The sequence below is a fragment of the Microcaecilia unicolor genome, chromosome 11, assembly GCF_901765095.1.
Source record: "Microcaecilia unicolor chromosome 11, aMicUni1.1, whole genome shotgun sequence".
NCBI classification, from domain to species: domain Eukaryota; kingdom Metazoa; phylum Chordata; class Amphibia; order Gymnophiona; family Siphonopidae; genus Microcaecilia; species Microcaecilia unicolor.
Window position 1 is genome coordinate 6,404,492 of NC_044041.1, and position 25,158 is coordinate 6,429,649.

A 25,158-nucleotide genomic window follows, 5' to 3' on the forward strand; every position below is an offset into this window, starting at 1 on the left:
AAGGACCCCTTAATGACAAAGGTTAAAGCCATTCTTTCCTCCTTTTCTGTTACTTCTTGTGTGGCGTAAGAAGAGGAAGGAGCGGGAGGGGAGGAGGTCCTTGAGAGTGCATAGATGAGGGTCACAAGGCTGTAGTCTCTCTGGTCCCATTTTCAGAGTGCTCTTTGTGAGGGACGGTGCCCCTCAGCTTGGGGCAGAATCTCTTGCTACCTGGGGTCCCTAATTGAGGTTTTCCTGTCCAGGGATTCCCAGCTTGGGGTGACCAGGTCTCAAGATTTTTTTTAATTTTTTACATTTTTCATTTAGTTCCATTGTGGTAAACAGAAATTTTAAAAAAACTTCTCTTCGTCTCTAGAGCTGGCTTTAGAAATCAGCGCAAAGAGGTGAAGTAAGAAAGGGATTTGTTTGGCACATTTTCTCCAATAAAAGTAATTCCATTTGCAAATCTTTTTCTGTGCATTTGTACGGAAAGCACTTTTGTATTTTCAGTGCTAAAACTCGTAGTAAATACAGGCAATATAATAAACGTTAAAATATGAGTGAAAAACCACACTAAGGCTCTGTTTACTAATTCCTGTGGGCGAGTTAGCGTTTAGCGCTTCCTAAAAACGCTAACGTGCCCTTAGCGCTGCTTAGTAAACAATCCTTTGGCATGCTTTATTACATTGGACTCTTAGTCTGGTATTGTAGAACTAACACTGGTTTGCCAAACCCATACAGTGAGGATAGTCAGCTGGAATCCTCAGGGGTCATTAAGAGCTAAGGGGAAGGGGGTGGGACTTTTTATGTAAGTAAATCCTGTAAAAATGGGATTCTGTTTTATGCATTCCTCCTGGAACCTTCACGATACCATTAAAAACAAGATGCTTCCTAAGAATTCTTGAGAATCGTGTGTATATATACACTGCAGTTACTGTGACTCAGTTTTGGAGCTTGTCCCTTTTATGTAAACAGTTTGGAGCTTCTGCTTGAAATGCTATCTAAGATCTGTTATGTTAGTGTGTATATATATGTACTAGTAAAAAAAAGGCCCGTTTCTAACAGGAAACGGGCGCTAGCAAGATTCCAGGGCCCCCCTCCCTCAGCCCCCCTCCTTGTCATCCTCCCCTCCCTCACCCCCTCCTTCTCCTCCTCCCCTCCCTCCCTCCCTTCCTTCCAGTTTCAGGCCCCCTCCCTCCAAATTTTAAAATTCATCCTGACTTACCTCGCGTGGTAAAAAGCATGCAGGCTTGGCACTCACTTCAGTTTCCCTTCTCTGTCTCTCAGCTCTGGTCCCGCCCTTGCAGAAACAGGAAATGAGGGCGGGACCAGAGCTGAGAGACAGAGAAGGGAAACTGAAGTAAGTGCCAAGCCTGCATGCTTTTTACCACGCGAGGTAAGTCAGGATGACTTTTAAAATTCGGATGGAGGGGAACTGGAAGGGAGGGAGGGACGACGACCCTGGAATTGGGAGGGAGGGAGGGGCTTCCCGCCTCCCTGCTTCGAAAAGTAACATCTCTTGACGTCAGGCAAGCAGGCTTCTACTGCGGGAGAGTGATGTCAGGAGATGGTTACGAACACAGTGAGAGACATTGGAATGTTGCAGGAGCAAATTATTATATTAGGTATAAAATTATCATGTGCCTTATGGTGAAATGTCACAAGAGGGCAGTGTGTATTGCCTGCTGCTTCGTAGCATGCAACAGGCAAAGGCAGATTCTTGATTGGAGTTTGTTAAAGGTGTTTCAGATTATTCTTATATTAGGGGAGCTCTTTGTTCCCTGATTAAATTTACTCTGTTCTTAGCAGTATACCTGAAAACGGCCAAAACTTAGAACATAAGATTTACCAAGCTGAGTCGGACCTATGGTCTATCAAGACCAGCATCTAAGCTCTGTTGATGGCCTGTCGGGTCATTTAGAAGGACCCATCAGATAAAAACCCTAATTAGGAAAGCCCAATCCTGCTTGCTCCCTCATGGGTAATGGTTAATGGACTTGCTTCCTAGAAGCTTACCCAAATTATCAGCTATGACCATATTCTCTGGCTGAAAATTCCATAATTTAATTTTGCATTGACTGAAAAAGAAAAAGCTTTCTAAAATTAGTTTGAAATCTGCCACTAGTGTCTCCTGTGTTAATATTCTAACGGTAAATAACTATTCCCTAACCAGTCTTTCCAGTTCATCACTCTTCTCTTCTCCAAGCTAAACTGTTGAGCCTCTCTTCATAAGAGGTATCCCATCGTTGTAATCCTTTTTGTTAGCCGCCTTTGCTATTATCTTTTTGGGATGTGGTGACCACGGATTGATGTGGGGGCATTATTATATCTTTTTCTCTATTTTCTGAATAATTTCTAGCACTTAGTCTGCTGTAAGGATTTCATTGTCCACAAGGATTCCAAGCTCCATTTGCTGAATGCAGAACCCAGCATTGTGGACCTGTGGTTTGAGTTTATTTTCCTATGTGTGTCGCGTTGCACTTATGGGGTCATTTTTATAAAGGATTTTCACACATAATCCCTTTATACACACTTATAAAACTACACCATGGGTTATGTGTGTAAAAGTACTCATGATCTGCGGCATACTTTGGACACAACCATCATTTGCACAGATAGGTGTAGGGTTGGGTTTTTTTTTTTTCTTAGTAATCTGTGTACACCTGCTCTCAAGTAGAAATGTACGTGGCTGACTTTCAGTTGCGATTGTGAGGTGATTTTGCCTTTATAAATTAAGCAGCTCAAAATAGGGATCTGCTTGGCTTCCCAACCCAAGAGATCTCTTAGAAAATTACCCTCAACGTGTTAAATGTCATAAGATCAGTTCTCCACCCTAGACACCCATGTTTAGAAATGCGTTATGTATAGAGCTGTTTGGTTTTTCAGATCAGTCAGCTTTGTATATTTTTGATCTAGTATGGCAATTAGCTAACTTGTGTCTTGGTTTTCTCACAGACCATAGACAGGCTTGCTTAGCCCTAGTAATGGGCCATAACCTTTAACAAGTGTCTGTTTGTTTGCTTCAAACAGGCTCTAAACATAACACAGGGACAATTTCAGTGAAGGACAAGAATGAGTGATAGGTATTCACAGGAAGGAGGTTACAAAGGGCAAATGATGAATAATTGAGAAAAATACCAAAGAAGCAGAATTATGTGAAGGTGACCTTAGAGGTCAGAGTTGAAGAGTACCAGATAAGTAAGAGAGAAAATATAAGGCATTAAGTGATTGGACAAAATTAAGCTTCAGTATTCTGACAGCTTCCAAAAGAAAACAAGAGAGAGAGAGAGAGTTTATTTTCCTTATACTGAAATTTGGACTGATATAAATAGTAATTCAATATTCTGTAATACTGGGATAAAAGAATTTCCTCAGCGACCCTCCAGACAGGTCAAGACGCGTGGGTTATGTCCTCCTACCAGCAGAGGGAGACTGAGAAAACACTAAGCTTTTGAAGCCTGTATATATAACCTGTGCAGAACCTCCACTAGCCAGTATTTTCTCAGTCTCAGCAGAGGTAGCAGTTGACAGCCTGTGCAGTCTCCAATAATCTGGTGAGGTAGTTTGTCATTGGGTCGTAGGATTTTTTCCTTCCAAACTTTATTCTGTTGCAGTACCCTGTACGTGTGTGTAAAAAAAAAAAAAAAAAAAAAAAAAAGTGCTTTGGGGCCCTGGGTCTGGTGGGGCCCAGTTTTTCCCCCTGGGGTGTTACACCTATGTTTGGGTCCCTCCCCCTGTGCTGCTCTCTATTTCTGTTTGCTTGGCAGCTTTGTGCCTCGGCTGCTTTCTCAGTATTGTAGCCTTGAGTGCCTTACAATTTCCAGATGCCAGAATTAGAGTACTGTGCCTTTAAGGTCAGTTATTCTATTTCATTTTGCTTGCCAGCTTTGTGCCTCGGCTGCTTTCTCAGTATTGTAGCCTTGAGTGCCTTACAATTTCCAGATGCCAGAGTTAGAGTACGATGCCTTTAAGGTCAGTTATTCTATTTCATTTTGCTTGCCAGCTTTGTGCCTCGGCTGCTTTCTCAGTATTGTAGCCTTGAGTGCCTTACAATTTCCAGATGCCAGAATTAGAGTACTGTGCCTTTAAGGTCAGTTATTCTATTTCGTTTTGCTTGGCAGCTTTGTGCCTCGGCTGCTTTCTCAGTATTGTAGCCTTGAGTGCCTTACAATTTCCAGCTGCCAGAGTTGGAGTACTGTGCCTTTAAGGGCATTTATTTCTTTATTTTCAGCGGACCGAACGGGGGTTTCGATTCCTTGCTGGAACGAGAGAGCAGCGCTTTCTTCAGTGCTTTTGCAGTGTGAGGGAGTTTTTGGTTTGGCGCGTTTGCGGAACAGCTTTTCCCTTCCCTCGTGGTTTATGGCGGCCCAGCTCCTCCGATGTCGCGCGTGCTCGTGGCGAGGGGTAGAGGCGCCGGGTGCTCAGTGTAGCTTTGCGGTGCACCTATAAAGGTGGCTGCGGCACCCCCCGACTTGACCGCGGAGGGATCGATGGTGTCGGGAGTCTCCGGGTCAGCGGGAGCGTAGGCAGGGCCGCTGTCAGCGGGAACAGTTTCGGCGGGAACAACCGCCATCTTGAGTCTGACGCGGCCCGTGGAGCCAGCTGTTTTTGGGCCTGCGGCCTCCGTTTTTGGCACAAAAGGGCCTAATGACGGTCCAGGAATGGTGGGCTTTCCTCCAGATTTTGTCTGGACGCGGTATCAGGCCTGGAGATCGGGACCCCCCCCCCCCCCTAATTGGAAGAGGGGGCTATTTCCGTCTTGGCTGAGAGACCACGGTTAGAGTGGTCAGAGGACAGGCAATGTTTTTCTCCTGTAGCTGCAGAAGCGGTGCTTAGTGATCTGGGGGAGTCAGATGGAATTGACGGCTCTCAGGAGCAGGATTGGTGGATTCCTGGAGAGGATCCTTCAATAGTGCGGATTTTCCATAGAGATGAGCTGTCAGAACTCATAGATCAGGTGTCGTCCACCCTTCAGTTTGGTCCTGAGGTGGCTTTGGGGGAAACTGTCCAGGATCCGTTGGTGAAGGGCATTCAGCGTCAGGCGTGATCCTTCCCTATGAACAAGGATCTCCGGGAGATGATTTGTCAGGAATGGGATTTGCCGTGTAAGGTGGCAAAGGCAATGGCGAGGCTTTATCCCCTCCCTCAGGACGATAGGGATTCCTTTAAGGCTCCCACGGTAGATGCAGTAGTGACGGCAGTAATTATAGCTACGGCTATCCCGGTTGATGGAGGAACGGCCCTCCGTGATCCTCAGGATAGGAAGTTGGGATCTTTTCTCAAGCGTAGTTTTGTTTTGTCGGCTCTAGCCCTGCAGGCCTCGGTTTGTGGGGGTCTGGTAGCTCGGGCATGTTTTCGTTGGGCCGAGAAGCTCCTGGATGATTCGGTAGATGTTGGTTCTTCTGGGGGTCAGGAGTTAGCCGACTTGGACATGGGTTCATCCTTTTTGTCTGAGGCTTTTATGATTTGTTGCCTACTTCAGACAAAAAATATGGCTATGGTTGTGGGTCTCTGCCACTTAAGGGAGCTATGCTCTTTGGAGAAGATTTGGACAAGTTAGTGTGAGGTCTTAGTGATACCAAGGTTCTATGGCTTCCAGATTTTCGGTTCAAGGCAGGGGCCAGAACTAGTTCCTCTCGGGGACGGTTTAGGGAGGCTCAGCGGTATAGGCCGGGCAGATCGAGTGGGACCTACCCCTAGCTGTCTGTTTGTCTGTCCAATTTAGATTGTGAGCTCTGTTGAGCAGGGACTGTCTTTTCATGTTAATTTGGACAGCGCTGTATAAGTCTAGTAGTGCTATAGAAATGTTTAATAGTAGTAGGACCTCTAGGGGTCGGTTTTTCCAGCGCGCACAGTTCTTTCGTGAGAATCGTCGTGGAGGGCGTGGCTTTTCCGTAGGAGGTTAGTATTCACGCCGCAATTCCCAATGAAGGTGTGCGGGCTCAGGCTCTGGTGCATGTTGGGGCTCGGTTGAGTCTGTTTTACCAGAGCTGGGCCCAAATCAGGTCAGATCAGTGGGTTCTCAAGGTGTTTCGAGGCGGATATGCGCTGTTCTCCCGAAGTGTTTCTGGAATCCCTCTGTCGGTCTTGGAGCAAGAGGGCAGCAGTGAGGGACACTCTGCGGTGGCTGCTCGCATTGGGAGCCGTGGTTCCTGTTCCTTCAGATCAGCAACGCTCAGGGTGCTATTTGATCTATTTTGTGGTCCACAAGAAAGAGGACACTTTTCGTCCCATTTTAGATCTCAAAAGGGTCAATGCGGCACTCAAGGTGCCCTCTTTCCGGATGGAGACGTTGCGGTCGGTCACTGGTGCGGTCCGGAAAGGAGAGTTTCTCACTTCCCTGGATTTGACGGAAGCTTATCTTCACTTTCCTTCGTGCAGCCTTTTGGTTCCAAGTTACAGGGTCCGATTTGTCGGTTCCTTGCAGAGAAGGCGCCGACGGCCCGTACTTATCATCAGGTCCTGGGCCTGATGGCGGCGACCATAGAGGTAGTTCCGTGGGCCAGGGCGCACATGCGTCAGGTACAGTCAGCTCTGTTCAGTCGTTGGTCCCCTCTGTCGCAGGACTTGGAAATGTGTTGTCCGCTGTCGGTGGCCCCTCGTCTCAGTCTCCGCTGGTGGCTCAACCCGCGCAATTTGGGAACAGGAATGCCGTTGGAGTCCCCACAGGGGCTGGTAATGGTCACGGATGCCAGTCTGCAAGGTTGGGGGGCACATTGTCTCGGTCAGGTAGCTCAAGGCCGGTGGTCTCGGGCAGAAGCAGAGTGGTCCATCAACCGGCTGGAAACTCGGGCCATTCGGGTGGTGCTCCAGGCCTTGACGTCGGTGGTTCGCCACAAGGCAGTCCGAGTGCTCTGTGACAATGCCATGGCAGTAGCATATGTCAACCGTCAAGGGGGGACGAAGAGCCTTGGCGGCGCAGTTGAACTCATCTTCAGGCTCTCTTGGCAGCGCATGTGGCCGGGGTAGGTCACATAGATGCAGATTATCTCAGCAGGCACACTCTAGATCCCAGAGAGTGGTCTTTTCTTCGGTCAGTGTTCCAGTGAGTTGTGTCGGTCTGGGGACTTTCGGTGATCTTAGGACAACGGCTCGCTATGCGCAAGTTCAGAGATTTTTTTTTTTTTTTTTTTTTTCAGTCGCTGAAGAGACCCTTGAGCGGAGGGAATCGACGCTCTTCTGTTGCCTTGGCCTCGGGAGTGACTGTATGTGTTTCCTCCGTGGCTGTTAGTCGGTCGAGTAATATAGCACATCGAACATCACTTCGGTCGGGTGATTCTGGTAGCTCCGGATTGGCAGCATCGACCATGGTACGGAGACCTGGTGCGGTTGGCAGGGGCGGCGGCCCTGCCTTTGTTGGGATCAGTTCTGTGTCAAAGCCCGATAATCATGCCAGATCCGGCTCGGTTTTCGCTTATGGCTTGGCTCTTGAGCGGCACAAGTTGAAGAAGAAGGGGCTTTCGTCCAGTGGCTTTGCTACGATGTTGAGTTGCCGTAGACGATCCACTTCCTTGGCGTATGTCCGGGTTTGGAGAATCTTTGAGCACTGGTGTGAAGACCATCGAGTTCGGCCGTTTCGCTCTTCGGTGGCGGAAGTTTTGGAATTTTTGCACGATGGTGTTGATAGGGGTCTGGCCTTGTCTACACTGAAGGTTCAGGTGGCAGCTTTGTCATGTTTTCGTGGGAAGCTTCAGTGAAAGTCCTTCGCGTCTGTGCCTGAGGTAGTGCGTTTTTTGAAGGGTGTTAGGTTGCTGCGTCCACCTCAGTGACGGATGGTGCCTCCGTGGGATTTGAAGCTAGTTTTGGATGCTTTGATCAGGCCTCCGTTTGTGCCGCTGGTATCGGCATCTTGTAAGGATTTATCTTTAAAGACGGTCTTGTTGGTGGCGATTACTTCAGCACGGAGTGTTTCAGAGCTTCAGGCTTTGTCTTGTAGGGAACCATTTTTGTCCTTTCTGAGGGAAAGGTTTCGTTGCGGACGGTGCTTTCCTTTTTTGCCCAAGGTGGTTTCCGAGTTCCATGTTAATCAGGTCATCTCTCTGCCAGTGTTGGGTGATATGGCTGGAGATTCGGAGCAGCGTGGTATTGCCAAGCTGGATGTCAGGAGAGTTTTGAGTTGTTATCTCTCTGGAACTCAGGACATCAGAGCCTCTGACCGTTTGTTCGTTCTTCATGGTGGCCCAAAGAAGGGTGCAGCGGCTCCTAAGGTGACCATAGCACGGTGGTTGAAGGAGGCGGTTGCATCTGCTTACTTGGTGAAGGGTCCTGTGGTGCCTAGGGGCTGGTCTGCTCATTCCACTAGGGGAATGGCAGCCTCGTGGGCGGAGAATAGTATGATTTCTCTGTTAGATATTTGTTGGGCTGCGGTTTGGTTTTCGTTGCATTCCTTTGTGAAGCATTATAGGATTCCTGTGTATGCAAAGGACGAGGTGCGCTTTGGGGCAGCAGTTTTGACCTCTGGCCTTAGTAGGTCCCTCCCGTAAGTTAGTTACTGCTCTGGTACGTCCCACGCGTCTTGACCGGTCTGGAGGGTCGCTGAGGAAGGTGAAATTAGATCTTACCTGCTAATTTTCTTTCCTCTAGACCCTCCAGACCGGTCAAGAGCCCGCCCTGTCTGTATTGGAGGCCAGGAGGTGTGTTTGTTGGATAATTCTTGGCTGCTGTAGATTGTTGTTTCTCTAATTGCAGACTGTTTATTTCTGTTTTGTGATAGGAGTCCGGGACAGGTGGGGCTCTTCTTTGATAGTCCACCTGTAGAAGCCCAACTGTTTTATCAAAGGCAAAGGAACATGTTTCCGTAAGAGCAAGCGGAAGATGTTTCTTGTTTTTGCAGTTTACTGTGACCACGTACAGGGTTGCTAGTTGTTGTTAGTGTTTTTTGTTTCTCTGCTTTGTCAGGGGTATACTGGCTAGTGGAGGTTCTGCACAGGTTATATATACAGGCTTCAAAAGCTTAGTGTTTTCTCAGTCTCCCTCTGCTGGTAGGAGGACATAACCCACGCGTCTTGACCGGTCTGGAGGGTCTAGAGGAAAGAAAATTAGCAGGTAAGATCTAATTTCACCTTTTATTGTAACCATTTATTTACTCTAATAAATTTTAGAGAAAGAGAAAAACTGAACTCTAAAGTGTTTTTCCTTTGCCAGAAGTCTCTTCTGTTCAGCTCCGAGTGCCCTATATACAGTTACATATATAAATGTTTCGAATACTAGCACTATACGGGTGTTCGCATATAACTATAGCGCTATTCTGCACATACCTGCAGGGCATGCACACGCATGATTTACAGAAAACTGTAACTAAATGTTAGGTGCACTGATGCCGGCTTACACAAATATTCTGTGACAGAACCTCAGGGTGCCTAACAGTGACACCATTAACTACCCCTCCTAGCGCCCCAATCTCACATGGTCCTTCCGTCAGTTTGTGTTTTGAGCATTGATTAATTTTGGGTTATCTTTACATTTGATCACCTCCTCAAAATCTTATTTTCAGTCTCTGTTTGTTCTGTATGTGTTTGCTTTTTTTTTTTTTTTGGTGGGGGGGGGGGGGGTTGCGTTCTACAGTAGCAGTATAAAAGGACAAGGTCAGAGTGAGAGCAGTACAGATGAACAGTAAAGGTAGGGGCAAAGCTTACACTTGTGGTTCCAGCAACATATTATGTGTTAAGCTTGGAGGACGATAACTGGCAGATTGATAATTTTTGATGTTACTTCTGTGTTTGTTTTTTGTCTTTATGTGGGGCTTTTTTCCTAAAATGGTCAACAACTGTGTTACGATAGGTCTTGCTCTCTGCTTGGACCCATTAAAATGGACAAGGGAAACAATATTGGGAAGCGTTTTGAAAAAATAAGTATTTATTTTATTTTTTTGTTGCATTTGTATCCCACATTTTCCCACCTTTTTGCAGGCTCAATGTGGCTTACATGGTACCGTAATCAGCGTTAACCGATTTCGGTATGAACAAATACAAGTTGTGATTAATATCAAAGTGATATTATGGTAGAGTGAGATACATGTATGGTAAAGACAATTGGGGAGAACTTAGAGAGGGAAAGGAAGAGTTAGGATATGTCCGTTACGATCTTTAGTTAAGTTGTGTTGCTGATGTCCAGGTTTTTTTATGTTGGGTCAGTGGAGTATGCCCTTCTGAACAGTTCTGTTTAGTATACATGTGTCTGTCTGTCTACTCCATTAGTCCTGGTTTTCTAACCCCCACCCAACCCATTCAGATCTTATTTTGCTTTAGGGCTCTAGGCCCAGGTGACTGTAAGCCCCACCCTGCCAGATGCCAACAAGGTTAGGTCTGGCTAAGATTTGGATGGAGGCTTGCTAGGTGCAGTAAGGAATGCTTGTTTGAGCCTGTAATGAATCTTTTAAAGGGTACAACTGATGTCTTTACTCTGATTCAGAAAGCTGGCTATGATGGCGTGCCGCCAGAGGATGTGTAATACCATACAGCACACTTCACAAATCCAAAGATAAGAACTACTTGTCTGCAAACAGCCTACCTATGAGATTTTTTCACACCCATACTACTATAAAACAAAAACACAATATAATATATTCCTGTACGTATGTATGTATAGGTTTGGGAACCCTCAGAAGATACCACTTTAAGGCGACATCATAAATTCTTGCCTCATGGCATAGCATCTCTTCATTGGGCCATCCCTTGATAATTAATTTTGTAGTGCTATTGCAAACACACTGAAAAAGTGCTCAAACTACAAGTGCTCTAAGTGAAAAACTTATCTTTTCTTAAGTTCATGTCCGTGTCTCTCACTGTTGGAGTCCACTTAGGCTTCCCCTTAATACCATACAGCAACATGAATGAATGATTGGAAGTTGAAGTCATTTGTGACTAAAGTAGCAGATCGAAAATGTTCAGAATGGCTGATTTTTTTACTGCCGTTTGTGAAACTATTTTTCACATGAAAGGATGGTGTTTGGACTGAAGACTTTATTCACCTTTTCCCAGACATGGTCGTATTCGGGGGATGCCTTTTTTCATACTGTCTGTATAACTCCAAAGGCCATGATAGATTTTTCTGTTACCATCTGCTCTTCCAAAACATCCATTCGTCTAAATACAAAAAACACAGTTTATTTACTGTTTGGCAGCCCCCAGACCTAAACCTATTTGACAGGAATAACTTTTGTCCTTGAACACTGGAAAGAAGATGGTAATTTAGATATTGATTATTGGTGGAATATGGTTCTAACGTTCTATAAGTATGAAGCAACTGCTTCAAATAGATACACTTGTGTTGATGGGCCTATTGTATCATATCATGTGGAAGTTTTCATTTATTCTTGTGTGTTTTGGATGAAACCCTCTACATTATGTTTTCATTATCACTTTTGCTTTAGGTATTGTGGGGGGGGGGGGGGGGGTTGTAATAGATCATAGAAAAAGATCTGAATCTAAAGTTTGTTCAGACAGGAGAGCAGTGGCGTAGCCACAGGTGGGCCGGGGCCCACCTATTCAGGGCTCAGGCCCACCCAACAGTAGCACACGTTTAGTGGTAGCTGGTGGGATCCCAAGACTTTCTCCTGATGGTAATAAAAACGCTACTCTCCAAGATACCGGCACCTGCGCATGCTGCTGCTGACTGCCAAGGTGGAAAGAAGCATTTTTCCACCAGCTGAGATATTTTTTTGGGTGGTGGTTGGGGGGGGGGGGGGGGGGGAGAACACTTGGTGCCCACCCACTTCTTGCCTAGGCCCACCCAAAATCCTACGCCCCTGCAGGAGAGGTGTGGTAACCATGTTAGTCCACTTTTAAAGGTAATCAATAGAAATAAAACATGGAAAAGAAAATAAGATGATACCTTTTTTATTAGACATAACTTAGTACATTTCTTGATGAGCTTTCGAAGGTTGCCCTTCTTCGTCAGATCGGAAATAAGCAAATGTTGGTAGATGACAGTATATATAAGTGACTTGGATATAACAAAAGAGAGGGAACAAAGTACAAACTAAAGTCCAAACAAAAAAAACACAGCACCACGGGCCTTTAAAAATGGAACACAGTTCTTTAATGAATGAGCCTTGACAAAAAGACCCGACACGGGCCGTGTTTCGGTGACTAGCACCTGCGTCAGGGGTCACAGTGATGACGTGGAAAACTTGGTGCTTTGTAGCTTTTACTACATGAGACGTGGGGTAAGGAATAATATATTGTAGAGGAATATATTCGAGTTATTCCCCAAGTTTTCCACGTCATCACTGTGACCCTTGACGCAGGTGCTAGTCACCGAAACACGGCCCGTGTCGGGTCTTTTTGTCAAGGCTCATTCATTAAAGAACTGTGTTCCATTTTTAAAGGCCCGTGGTGCTGTGTTTTTTTTGTTTAGTATATATGTGAAACATCAAAACATTTCAGTGACAGTCTAACAGGGTGGGGGTGGATAGGAGATGCGCATGGACAGGAGTAACCCTAGGGTAGAGCACTGCTGAAGCCATGTAGCTGTCATTGCTTTTTGTGGAAGTTTTTTTTAATTCTGTTTGAAAAAAAATAGTTGTAATGAACAGTTGTCATGTTTTGTTTTTTTTAGCTTTGCAGATCTTTAATTCCTTTAACTATTTTTAAGGTTTCCCCTTGCAAAAATTTTCTTTGAAGGCATGGTACTGCTTTTTGAGCCGGGTTTCTTGGCACTTGCTTTTAAACAAACAAAAAAAAAGCCCCCACCTTTGTCCTCTTAACATATACAGTAGATTATACAACATGACAGCATCTCTTTTGCTTTTATATAGAGTAGTTTTCATTCTTTCTTTGCTCTTACCCTGCGGCACTTGCTGTACAGAAATTGCTTCTCTCAGGATGAGTAGGATAGCAAGTCCTCATTACATGGGTAGCAGTTGAGCTCACTTTGCAAAGTTTTATGTGCCACACACGCCACTGTCACACAAGACATCCCAGTGTTCACCCAAAACCGGCCTACTACTACTACTACTATTTAACATTTCTAGAGCGCTACAAAGTGTACGCAGCGCTGTACAAACACAGAAGAAAGACAGTCCCTGCTCAAAGAGCTTACAATCTAATAGACAAAAAGTAAAGCATTTAAATTTAAAATATTTAAGCAGTCAAGCACAAGAGAACAGTCACAGAAGGACAGAAGATGTTGAAGGGTGGTCAGTGTGATTAGGTGTAACTCTGAGCCCTTAACGCCACCCATTCATCTAGCGGTAAAGGCTGACACACTACATGCGCGGTGAGCAAATGCCGATTACCACCAGAACTGGCATATGTAGGAACAAATAAATCATCCATGCATTATGAGCGCGCACTAAATCTGAAATTGCTGCCGGGGGGGGGGGGGGGGGGCGGGCGCACTGGCCTGGCAGTAGTCTCATTTGGGCGCTCTGCACGCGCGTAGAGCCTATCGCGGCTTAGTAGAAGGGCCCCTGAGTTTGATGATTGTTTACAGCTTTGGGTGGAGCTTGAGGTAGACCTCCAACGTTGCTCCCCAGACAAGTCTACATCACTGTGATGTCATTAACAGTAAGCTGATACCCTGGTTTGTTTTGTTTTTCTACAAATAATGGTAGTTTTACAGTACAAACATTTTTGAACACATGAAAATCACTAAATCGTCTGCAAATTTGCCGTATTTAAGAATATCATCATTCCACTCGGCACATAAACATAGATAAGAACAAGAAAGCTGTAAAACTTCACGTTGAAATTCCAAGTGGTTGCTGAGAAAGTAGCAAAAACCTTTAGGAGGTTATCGGGTTTTTAGAGGGTTCCCCTTACCCTGTCTATATTAGACCTTATGAACACCAGAAGGGCGTGTTCTTTGGCACAAAGCAAATGAAATTGAGATCATTTCCAGCATACCCTGGCACTGGAGTAATATTTATTCCTATTCTGTGGGGCACATAACGTACTCATTTGGAGACCTTACCCATTTTTCTAATGGGATTGATAGGATTTAGGGATAGTTGTTGATAGGAAATTGCCATCTTGATGAGATGAGTCAGTCAGTCTTAGGCAAACTTTTCATTGAACTACTGACCTGTTCCATGGCACCTCTTCTCTTCAGTGTGCACGGCAGTCTAATGCATTAGGGGAAGTAAGCATGTCATCTACAAAACGTTTAACTCAAGTCTACAGAAAAGGCTTGCATTTCATCTATTTCTTCTTACCCTTACATGAAAGCCAGTACCAAACCACTCTTTCCATGTTAGCTCTTGCACCCATACCATGGCATTGAAAATTCTCTAGTATTTTGATACACACCAGCAGACATGGTCATTGGAGAGTTGAGGTCACTTGGTAGCCAGAGGGAGAGGACCTCCTGATGAGACCAAGGTCTCCAGGCCAGTTATCAATAATCTACTGAAATAACTCTCCCCAAAAATATAAAAACTTAAAGGATTGTGTGAGAATGGGGAGAAAAGCTAATCAACCAGAAACCCAGAAGAAGGTAAGACTATTTTGTCAGGAAAGGGGATGCAATTTCAGGAGAAGCTTCTTCCATTGAGAGGATATTCTGTGGCTTACATGGAAAACGCAGGCCACATAGAGGGCCATAGTCGAATGGGGCCGGCCATCTATAAGGGCGGCCATCTGTAACGCCGGCCCCGTCAAGCGGCGTACCTGACTGTTATTATTGAAACAAGATGGCCGGCCATCTTTTGTTTCGATAATACGGACGGGGCCGGCCAAATCTCAACATTTGGCCTGCCCTTAGAGATCGCTGGTGTTAGAGATGGCCGCCATTGTTTTTCGCCGATAATGGAAACTAATGGCGGCCATCTCAAACCCGGCCAAATCCAAGGCATTTGGTCGTGGGAGGAGCCAGCATTTGTAGTGCACTGGTCCCCCTCACATGCTAGGACACCAACCAGGCACCCTAGGGGGCACTGCAGTGGACTTCACAAATTGATCCCAGGTACATAGCTCCCTTACCTTGTGTGCTGAGCCCCTCCCAAATCCCCCCCCCCCAAACCCACTACCCACAACTCTACACCACTACCATAGCCCTTACGGATGAAGGGGGGCACCTACATGTGGGTACAGTGGGTTTTGGGGGGGGGGGGGGGTTGGAGGGCTCAACATTTACCACCACAAGTTTAACAGGTAGGGGGGGATGGGCCTGGGTCTGCCTGCCTTGAAGTGCACTGCACCCACTAAGAACTGCTCCAGGGACCTGCATACTGCTGTCATGGAGCTGGGTATGACATTTGAGGCTGGCAAAAAAAAATGTTTTTTATAATTTTTTTTTTTTTTTTTGGGGTGGGAGGGGGTTAGTGACCACTGGGGGGGGGGAGTAAGGGGAGGTCATCCCCGATTCCCTCCAGTGGTCATCTGGTCAGTTCGGGCACCTTTTCAAGGCTTGGTCGTGAACAAAAAGGGACCAAGTAAAGCCTGCCAAATGCTCGTCAGGGCCGGCCTTCTTTTTTCCATTATCGGCCGAGGCCAGCCATCTCTTAACCACGCCCCCATCCCGCCTTCGGTACACTGCCGACACGCCTCCTTGAACTTTGGCCGGCCCTGCGACAGAATGCAGTTGAAGCCGGCCAAAATCGGCTTTCGATTATACCGATTTGACCAGCTTTAGGAGAAGGCCGGCCATCTCCCGATTTGTGTCGGAAGATGGCCGGCCTTCTCGTTCGATAATAAGCAGAGCTGCCCTTATTTTAGCAGCGTTTTGGAGTCACTGTTAAGGGCAACGTCTAGTGGTCAGATTTAGAACCCATAATAAAGGGTTACAGGAGGAACCTTCTGCATGACTCCTGGCCAAACTAGGAGCAAACGGGGGTAGGCTGATGTCAACAGATTACTAGTACTGTTCCAACTCAACTGAAACTATCAGCGAAAAACCTAAAAAATAAAATATATTAACAGAAATTGGAGATTCTTAATCTTGATTTTATACTATTGATAATAGAGTTAATTGTTGATCTGCTGGCAACGTCATAGATCAATTTTTCTGTGTCCATATATTCAAATAGCACCATTGAAGTGTTATTAACAATGCTAGAATTGAGTATGTTTGAAGAAGGTTAAGTTCTTCTTCAGCGTCGCTACGTTCAAGCCTAGATTTACCAAAACTCAGTAGGAATTTTGCAGTTATAATTGCAGAGCCTCTGCATTAAATCTTGGGGGTGTTCCCAGCATCTCCCAGTATGTTTTCTGCAAAGACCTCTTTCCTTATACATTAATTGCATTGCAGATAATGCAGCGTAGTTAACGCACATGTTTAGAGGGTACTAACTGCACCAAATTAATGGTTAACCAGATTAAGGTTTACCTGAAAGCCCAGTGGATGAGGAAGAAGCCTCTGGGCACTGAAGAGTTAAGTAATTCAAGTAATCTGAAAGTTTCAAAGCAGTAAATAAACAGCTTGACACATCCTCTCTCACATATGAGGAAACTGTTTCAGGTTTGTTCTGTATTTCTCTTACCTGCTGATGTGGTGTTTGTTTTGAACAAATTGGAAAATGTGGGAAGTGGTAGGTAGCCCAGTTATGATTACCATCTAAGAGTCATTCATTGAGTCATGTGTGATGAGTTAATGGAATTGGTCAAGTTTCCAATGTTGCTGTGTCTTGTGTTCTTGACTGCCTTTTCTGTTCAACAGAGAATCTGGAATATAACTCTGAGCCACAAGAAATCTCTCATCCAGAAATCGGGCACTACTTTTCGGAGTTCACTGGCACTCACTACCTAGCAAACGAGGAGCTGCAGGTGCGCTACCCATGCGATTCAGAGTCTACCTACGACGTGGTTCAGAAAATATACAACACGGCCAAAGATGTTGATGCTACCCCACAACAGCAAGAAGGCTGAACTTCAGTTGCTGTAACCTGAATCTTGCAAGGGATTATGGAAGTACATTTTATTCCTCCGGTCTTGGAAATCGTTACTGCACTTGGTAATGATAAAATACAGCTACTATTACTAGTGATAATTATTGACGACATGTAGGCATGAATGAATGATGATCCATTAAGGTTACTGCTACAATCTCTCACAAGCTTCTGTCACTGAAGAGCGTGCAAGGGTTATATTGGTTTTGTTTGACTGGGATGCAAGAATTGCATTCATATGGAAGGATCTGGCACAAGCTGAGGAGTAACTGGAATCCAGTATCGGCTACATACTCCAAACGTAAATTTAACTAAAAGGATCCTCCCCTTCCCAGTGACTCGTCTGCTCATTGGGATTTGCATTCAATGCAAGGGAAACAGAGACTTTTTTTCTTGCCTGCTTTAAAATAATGAATTAAATCGTGAGCTCATACATACTCCACATGCTTTTACCTTATTACTCATACAGAGACCCACAGCTTCGTGTGAGCAGCACCTTTTAACATAAGCAGCAAGTAACCAATGAAAAGTGCTTGGCTGAGCCAACGTTTAGGGAAGGGCTTTGAGCCTAATTAAAGTTACGCCTGGGGGCGCCAAGCTGTCAAGTACAAATTGCTGGAATTGAATGTCTCCATATAATATTGCACCTATTTTGAAGATTTAAAATTTGCCTAGGTGTTGAAAAGACAGTGCACATGAGGACTGAGAATATATTCCCATGGGTAGACTAAGACATTACTTCATGACAGTAAGTGGGATGGTTAATTTGAAGCTGGACTATGTATCTTGCAGCCTCAAAATTTACCTGAAAAGCAGCAGCATGATTGTACGTTTTGTGTTTCTGGCAGCAGGTTGAATTGGTAAGTCGTACTTTCAAATTCATTGGTGCCTGCTTAATAATGGAGCTCTCGCTTTAAGTGTCGGGAATACGCCTCTGATCCTGTATTAATTATGCCTTTCACTTGGGCCTTTTCTTTTAAAGCGTCTAAAAGTTCAGCACCTCCCAGATAAAGAACAACCACCCTCGCCGTAATATTTGTGAACAGGGCTACTACAGAGGAGCCACGTTTTTCACACTGCAGTTGTGTGTTAAATCTCTGATTGGAGCCCTTTTTCTCCGTGTGCTGTGGAAGAGCCATAAACTCTACCTAAATATCAGAATGAAAGGGGATAGTCATCGAGGTTTGTAATTAGAGTCCTACAAGAAAATTCACAGCCAAAACTAGACTTAACAAAAACTGATAATTACAGCAAATTTTGTTTTCACTGTGCAATTTAGTGGAACGGTTTGGCTGAAACAAGCAGAAATAAGAAAATTCACTCATTTTGCTATGTATATAAATTCTGCTTTTTCCCCCTATGCTTATACCAAGAAAAAGAAAATCCTATGAAATGAAAAACCTCTCCTTTTTCTGCCTTTTGTGTGGAAATTCAGAAATTCTGTAGTGGTTACGGAGAGTTCACAGTAATCACAACATGGAGATGTTACTTTTTACCCGTGAATTAGCTGATGAGAGTTCTTCCATCCTCCCAGGGATGAGATCTCAGCCCAGGTGAAAACATCATCTGACAAGTTTCCACCCTCCAGCTTCACAATGAATTACAGTTTGGTGCAGCCCTGAAACAGATTTCATCTACTGCCCCGGTAATGCTAATCTGGCAATGCATTAAATTCAGGACCTGAATATCTTACTGACCCCATTTTTTTACCAAAAAGATCCCTAGCATCTTTGCCTACCACCAGAGAAAGCTTTGCTAATTGTCATTAACCAGGAACAGGGTCTTGAATCATATGCTGTGTTCCTTTTATACCTAGCAAACTGCACCCCAGTGTAGCGTCAAGGGCCATCAGTAACCACAGCCCATCATTGTAAGTACAACAGCTGTTGATGGATCATTGAAGGAAATGGCAGGGGGCCAGCTCAAAGCAGCTGGAAGCAATGTAGGGTTGTAGAGGTGGAGAGAGGAAAGCCAGATGTGGAATGAGCTGGGGGAAGGGGACAAATAGCCTTTAAAAAGTATTATATTTTCTGGAAGACTTGTCATTGTTCACGTTTACATTGTGATGGATTTAATGATGCATATGTGTGCTTAAGACTGCAAGAAGAAACTTTCATGCGAGATGATCCTTGACCCTATCTGACACACCTTGTGATGACGTGTCATCTGACATCAGTGTGGTATGTTTCTACATATTCCTGTGACTTAAGACATTGTGGAATCTGACTGCGACTGCCTTGATACATCAGTCAGCAGAAGTGATGTGGCGTCGTCTGCTCCTCCCGCTGCGCCTGCAGTTTGGATTCTTTCTGATGGTGCAATCTTGTCATTTCAAGCTCTGTTCGGCAGAGCTCTGTTCTTTGGTGCCTTTTGCACAATAGATTGCAATCTCTGACCTGGTTGTAAGGTTTTATCTTTCCTCAAGGTGCCATCGTTTTTTCTGTTGCAAGTTTGTCTCTTACACTGAACATGTGAGAAGCAAAATTATTATTTCAAGGTAACCAGTACCTATGGAAGCACTTTTTTTTTTTTTTTACTGTCTTAGAGCCATTTGTGGAGCTCAGATTTATGTACTTTCAGTATTCTGCGTTTATGGTTTGTAGCTGTTGACTGCGGGCTCCTGGTGACATTATCAGCATCCAAATTCATTTTATGTACTGGAGGCCATCATTGGGTTTAGAACACACAGCCAAAAATGAAACCAGTCTGTTGGAGGCAGTGTCCACACTAAATGTAGTTCTATCATTTACTGAGGAGCACCTTTTAAAAAGTGGACAACTCATGTTCTGCATTTCCTGAGACTTCATGTCTCCATTTTGATTCTGCCACACAGCACCCACCCCCGCCGCTTTATCTATCTTGTCAGCAATCGCTAAGGGAAAGGCTGAGGGTCAATACGTTTGCTAGTCTTGGGCACAAGTTATCCTTTTCAATAGTGCAGCCAGAATAGCACTAAATCTGTACAGCCTTGACACTTTGCCCCCAGCCAGCTGCGTCTGCATTAGCTGCCGTGCACTGGGATTGCTACGATTTACCAGGAGCAAGCTGCTGTACTTCTGCGAGAGCAATCACTGGCACTTCAGTTACAGATCTGGTAAATTCTCAATAAATCAATGTTGCTATTGTAACCTTGAAAAAGATTTCTAGGATTTTAATTAAAAGGGGATTGATACTCAGCCACATGATAACAGGATATTCGAAAGCTGGTTTAAGTGCTCGTTTTCAGAGCAGATAAATGTCTTAAAATGCCTTAAACATTCAAATCCTGATTTTGGAAATCAGGATTTGGAGGTTTCACGCTGCAGTTTGTCCAAATAGCAAAAGGGGGGGGGGGACTAGGGAGGGCCCAAAAGTAAGAGGTCCAACAGGGATTTTTGAATGGAAAGAATCGCCCATGTCTATAACAAAGGACATTTTTATCTAGACCAGATTCAGTCACGTCCAACTTCCCAAATGTACAAACATTCTATACATGTTATTCCTGGAATTGTGGATTTTTCCCAAGTCCATTTAGTAGCAGTTTATGGACTTGTCCTTTAGGAAACCGCCTAACCCCCTTTTAAACTCTGCCAAGCTAACCGCCTTCACCACGTTCTCCAGCAACGAATTCCAGAGTTTAATTGCGCATTGGGTGAAGAAAACTTTTCTCCGATTTGTTTTAAATTTACTACACTGTAGTTTCATCGCATGCCCCCTAGTCCTAGTATTTTTGGAAAGCGTGAACAGACGCTTCACATCCACCTGTTCCACTCCACTCATTATTTTATATACCTCTATCATGTCTCCCCTCAGCCGTTGCTGTAATTGAGCAGCTGACCGCTGGAAGGATTAAGGCATGTCCCCCTCCCTCCCTCTCCCCTGAAATTGGAAAGGAAAAGCAGGCTCTTGTCAGTCAGGTGCAGATATTAACGGTCATTCTGAACAAAACACCAACCAGGTCAGAGGAGTAGCCTAGTGGTTACTGCAGTGGGCTGTGATCCGAGGGACCCAGTTCAAGTCCAGCTTCAACCTTTTTTTTTTTTTTTTTTTAATCTGAGCCTCCCAGAAACAGAAAAATACCTACTTTACCAAAATATGATACCTGCAAGCCCAAAGGCTATTGAAGTGGTGTATATTCAAGTAGAGTAGGTATTTTTCAGGTCCTGGAGGGATCACATTTACAAAAAAGAGAAGAGTAGCCTAGTGGTTAGTGCAGTGGACTTTGATCCTGGGGAACTGAGTTTCATTCCCACTGCAGCTCCTTGTGACCCTCCATTGCCCCTGGTACAAAATAAGTACCTGAATAAATGTAAACCGCTTTGAATGTAGTTGCAAAAACCTCAGAAAGGCGGTATGTGAAGTCCCAGTTCCCTTTCCCTTATGACATCACAATATCAGAAGTGAGCCAAGTATCAGGCAATCAAGCCATTGTGGCATCACTGATGAGGTTGGCTCTTATTGGTGGAATGAGTGGAGGAGTAGCCTAGTGGTTAGTGCAGTGGACTTTGATCCTGGGGAACTGTATCGGGCAATCAAGCCATTGTGACATCACTGATGAGGTTGGCTCTTATTGGTGGAATGAGTGGAGGCGTAGCCTAGTGGTTAGTGCAGTCAACTTTGATCCTGAGGAACTGAGTTTTATTCCCACTGCAGCTCCTTGTGACTCTGTGCAAGGAGTCACAAGGAGAATATACCACAGAAAGGTGGTATATTAAGTCCCATTTCCCTTTCCCTTTATAGTGGGTTTGAAGCTGTGCCCTTGGTTTACAGTCCACCGCATTAACCACTGGGCTACTCTGTTCTGCAGAGGCATCTGTGTGCCCAGATTTTTAAAATGATGCCAGACAGATGTTCATGTCCCTGTTTATTTTGCCGTTCAAAAGTTGGACGTTTCACTTTGGAAAATGGCTGTTCATTTTGGATATTTTCAGTGCAAAAACGTCCATCTCACAATTTTCCTGTTTGATTATGGCTGTGAGATGGATGGGGTTTTTTTTTTTTTTTTACATTTTGACCAGGATTGCCGGGGGGGGGGGGGGGGGGGTTGGACTAAGATTTGTTTTTTAAGATTCCCCCCCCCCCCTTTAATCTGCTAAGATGAAAATTGCTGTTTAATAATGCATTAGTTTTATTTTTTTGGTTAACTGTAAGTAATTTTTCCAACCACATTTAACCAGTTATCAGTAACTGAATATCACCGAGTATCTCTGCACCTCCAGTACACTTTAAAACCTTTCTCTGTTGTATCTGGTTAGCCTTCATCCGGACATTAAGATAACTGGACCCAGTGGTGGAAAAAATATGAAGACATGTCCGATTAATTCTTGGTGATTGGTCAAATCATTTTAATACCAACTTGGTTTCTTTAGGTTGTTGTTGAACTCAGATCAGCAGCAAATTAGGGTTTAGGTATTTGCATAAGTCTCTCTGAAGTAGTAGCCAGGTAACCGTTTTGCTCTGTACATAAAGTCTGCTTTTTTTACTTTCTTTTACAGAAAAATAACTATGAACCTGTGAACTTTCTCCATTTTCTGCCTTGTGTGGGAGTTTAGGAACTACGTACTTGATTGTGGAGCGTTCAGAGCAATCAAAACATGGAGATACCAGTGGCATAGCTACAGGGGGGGGCCATGGGGGTCCCCAGTTTGACTGGTGGGGGTCCCCAACCCCCACCAGCTAAAGCATTAGTCCCACGCTGGTCTCACATGGCCTGGAGCCCTGTCCTGTTTTCAGTCGCTGTGCACGCTCGTTTTAATGAAACAAGTGTGCACAGCGACTGAAAACAGGGCAGGGTGCCAGGCCATGTGAGACCAGCGCGGAACAATTGCTTTAACTGCAGGGTGTTGGGGACCCCTGTCAGCCAAGGTATCTTCGCGGAGGCGGGCCAAAATGTGCCCTCCCACCTTGGGCTCTGGACCCCCCTCCCCTCGAGGTCTAGCTACGCCCCTGGGAGATACTTGTCTTGAATTGTGTTCTTGTAAATTAGCTGATGGGATTTGTTCTTCCATTATCGTAGGAATAATCTCTCAGCCCAGGTAAAAAGCAAGTGTCTGTTCTCCAGCTTCACAATGAACTGCAGTTTGGGACATCCCTGAAACATGCCAATCTGATAATACGTTAAATTGGAGGCCTAAAGATGATCCCATTTTCTTTGTCCCTGCCTACTGAATTAACTCATTTTCAGCATACTGCAAAGTCCGGTAAGATCTTTGAAATCACTGTTCGTAAAAATCAGTGGTTCTTAATTCAGTCCATGGCAACCAACTGGCCAGTCTGGTTTTCAGAAGTATTGTAGTCAATCTCTCATGCGTTTTCACTGTGGCTTTTCTGAAAATCAGATTAGTGGGGCAATCTCCTGGTGCTGGACTGAAAGTCACCAAATATGACATAAGAATGTCACTACTGTACTTGATGTATAATAACACTAAGTCCTTCTCTGGTCCCCCAAACCAGCTGATTTCATGTGAATTTGTTAACATTTAGCACACCTGCACTGTAATATCAAGAACTGTGAAAGCTACCTTGTGCTGTTACTCTAACAATACATAACAAGTATCCCAGGAACCTTTTTAGCCAGTGCATTGAGTGGATTGTTGTTCCATCCACTTCATTGTTTGGTGCTGTCTGACATAGACATTTGCAATACAGTGACCAGAAGAGATTGCTGCATATCCCAGGCACAAACTGTTTATCAGATGGAGCCTTTTCTAAGTGAAAATGCACTCTCCTGTTTCTTGCATGATTATATCCCAGCTTTACTGCAATGCACTGAAATGGGAATATTTCAAGTTATGTAGTTATGGCTACCAAACTGTATGACAAAGTCTGTAAGTTGTATAAACAACATCTATTCAGCAGTGTCAGGAATAGCTGTTACTAATAAAAATTTTAAATTATTTTCAAGTAATTCCAAGCGCTTGTGTTTTTAATTGTAAATGTGTTCAAAAATGCTGGATATGTGTTATGTTTGAAATTATGACTCTGGAGCCTCTGCCAAACTATATATGAACTTGCCCCACCCTTCTTTCACCCTGTCCCCTACCCTGTCTGCAAAAGTGTATTGAGAAGGTGAAAGGATTTGGTGAACGTCTCCTTTTGCCGTTCACTTGCTTCAGGGACTGTGCGGAGCCCAGAGGGAAAGGTCCATTTGGAAATCAACCCCACCACTCTCTCGTGTTGGACCCCTTTGTTTTAAGAGCCAATTTGAGGGGAGGTGGCCAAACGACTTACAACTATATATCATTCTTGTATAATGGCACTGAAGCATCTACGTTTAGTAATAGAGTTACAGGCAGTGTTTCCTGTAAGGTGGACGGCTGCTCCTTAAATGTATGATTTATCAGGGTCTGCCTGTTTGCATCCTCAAGGCAGCAGCTCCAGCCACCTGAAAGGAAGGAGTTCGGATTGGATTTATTAATTTGATATACCGCTTAATACAATTGTGTTAAAGTGGTGTGCGATAAAATGCTTCAGATACAAAAAGTAATACCATCATCATACAAAGACGACAAAATTAGTTAACAGTATTAAAATTAACAGATTTCATAACCTAACAGGAGTAACGCACAGATGCAGTCTGGATTGCGTTAACACTGGTCGCCTGAGATCAGTCCTCAAGGCTGTTCGATTTGAGTCCTTTTCTTTATTCAGCTGGAGCTGATAGTGAGGCAAAGCCCAGCTAGGAGGCAGATGAATGAGAGGAGAAACTTCAGGCTGAATCAATGACACTTGAATGGTGGTTCACAGACGGTAATGGCGTCCAGGGAAGTGCTATGACTTATTTATTTATTGCATTTGTATCCCACATTTTCCCACCTTTTTGCAGGCTCAGTGTGGCTTATATGGTATCGTAATCGGTGTTAACCGATTTCGGTATGAAGAAATACAAGTTGTGATTAATATCAAGGTTGATATTACGGTACTACTACTACTATTTAGCATTTCTATAGCGCTACAAGGCGTACGCAGCGCTGCACAAACATAGAAGAAAGACAGTCATGGCAATATGGCGCTGTGAACTCCGGTGGAGAGAACGCTGTCGAGCTCCGTGCTGAACATTCACAATTACCGCGTTTTCAATATGCCCCATTCTAAGAGGAAAGGGAATGTGAGGACGGTTCCCCAACCTACCTCAACATCTTCCCCTGTTCAACAGAGGCTCGACCGCTTCCTTACCGGTACCTCCCTTCCAGGTTTGAGCATTCCCGCTGCGGAACAAGCCGAAGGAGTGGTATTTCCGCTGGGTTTAGAGGCATCGCTATCGCCTCCCTCAGCCTCCAACAATCCTCCTTGTCCAGCTTCCACTGCCGCGCTGAAAGAAAACGAGTATGCTGCCGGAAGTGCTGCGTCGGCGTTTTCTGTTGGTGGTTCATCGC

General features: G+C 44.7%; 1 protein-coding gene across 1 annotated transcript in view; it reads left to right on the forward strand.

Annotated features, from left to right (window-relative positions):
• Positions 1-19,457, forward strand: part of FBXO21 (F-box protein 21) — a 70,323-nt gene extending 50,866 nt beyond the window's left edge. Inside the window, exon 12 of the mRNA XM_030218189.1 lies at positions 16,576-19,457. Coding sequence (XP_030074049.1) covers positions 16,576-16,784 — 209 coding nt within the window. The 3' untranslated portion in view covers positions 16,785-19,457. The remainder of the gene's footprint in view (positions 1-16,575) is intronic.
• The last annotated feature ends 5,701 nt before the right edge of the window (positions 19,458-25,158 follow it).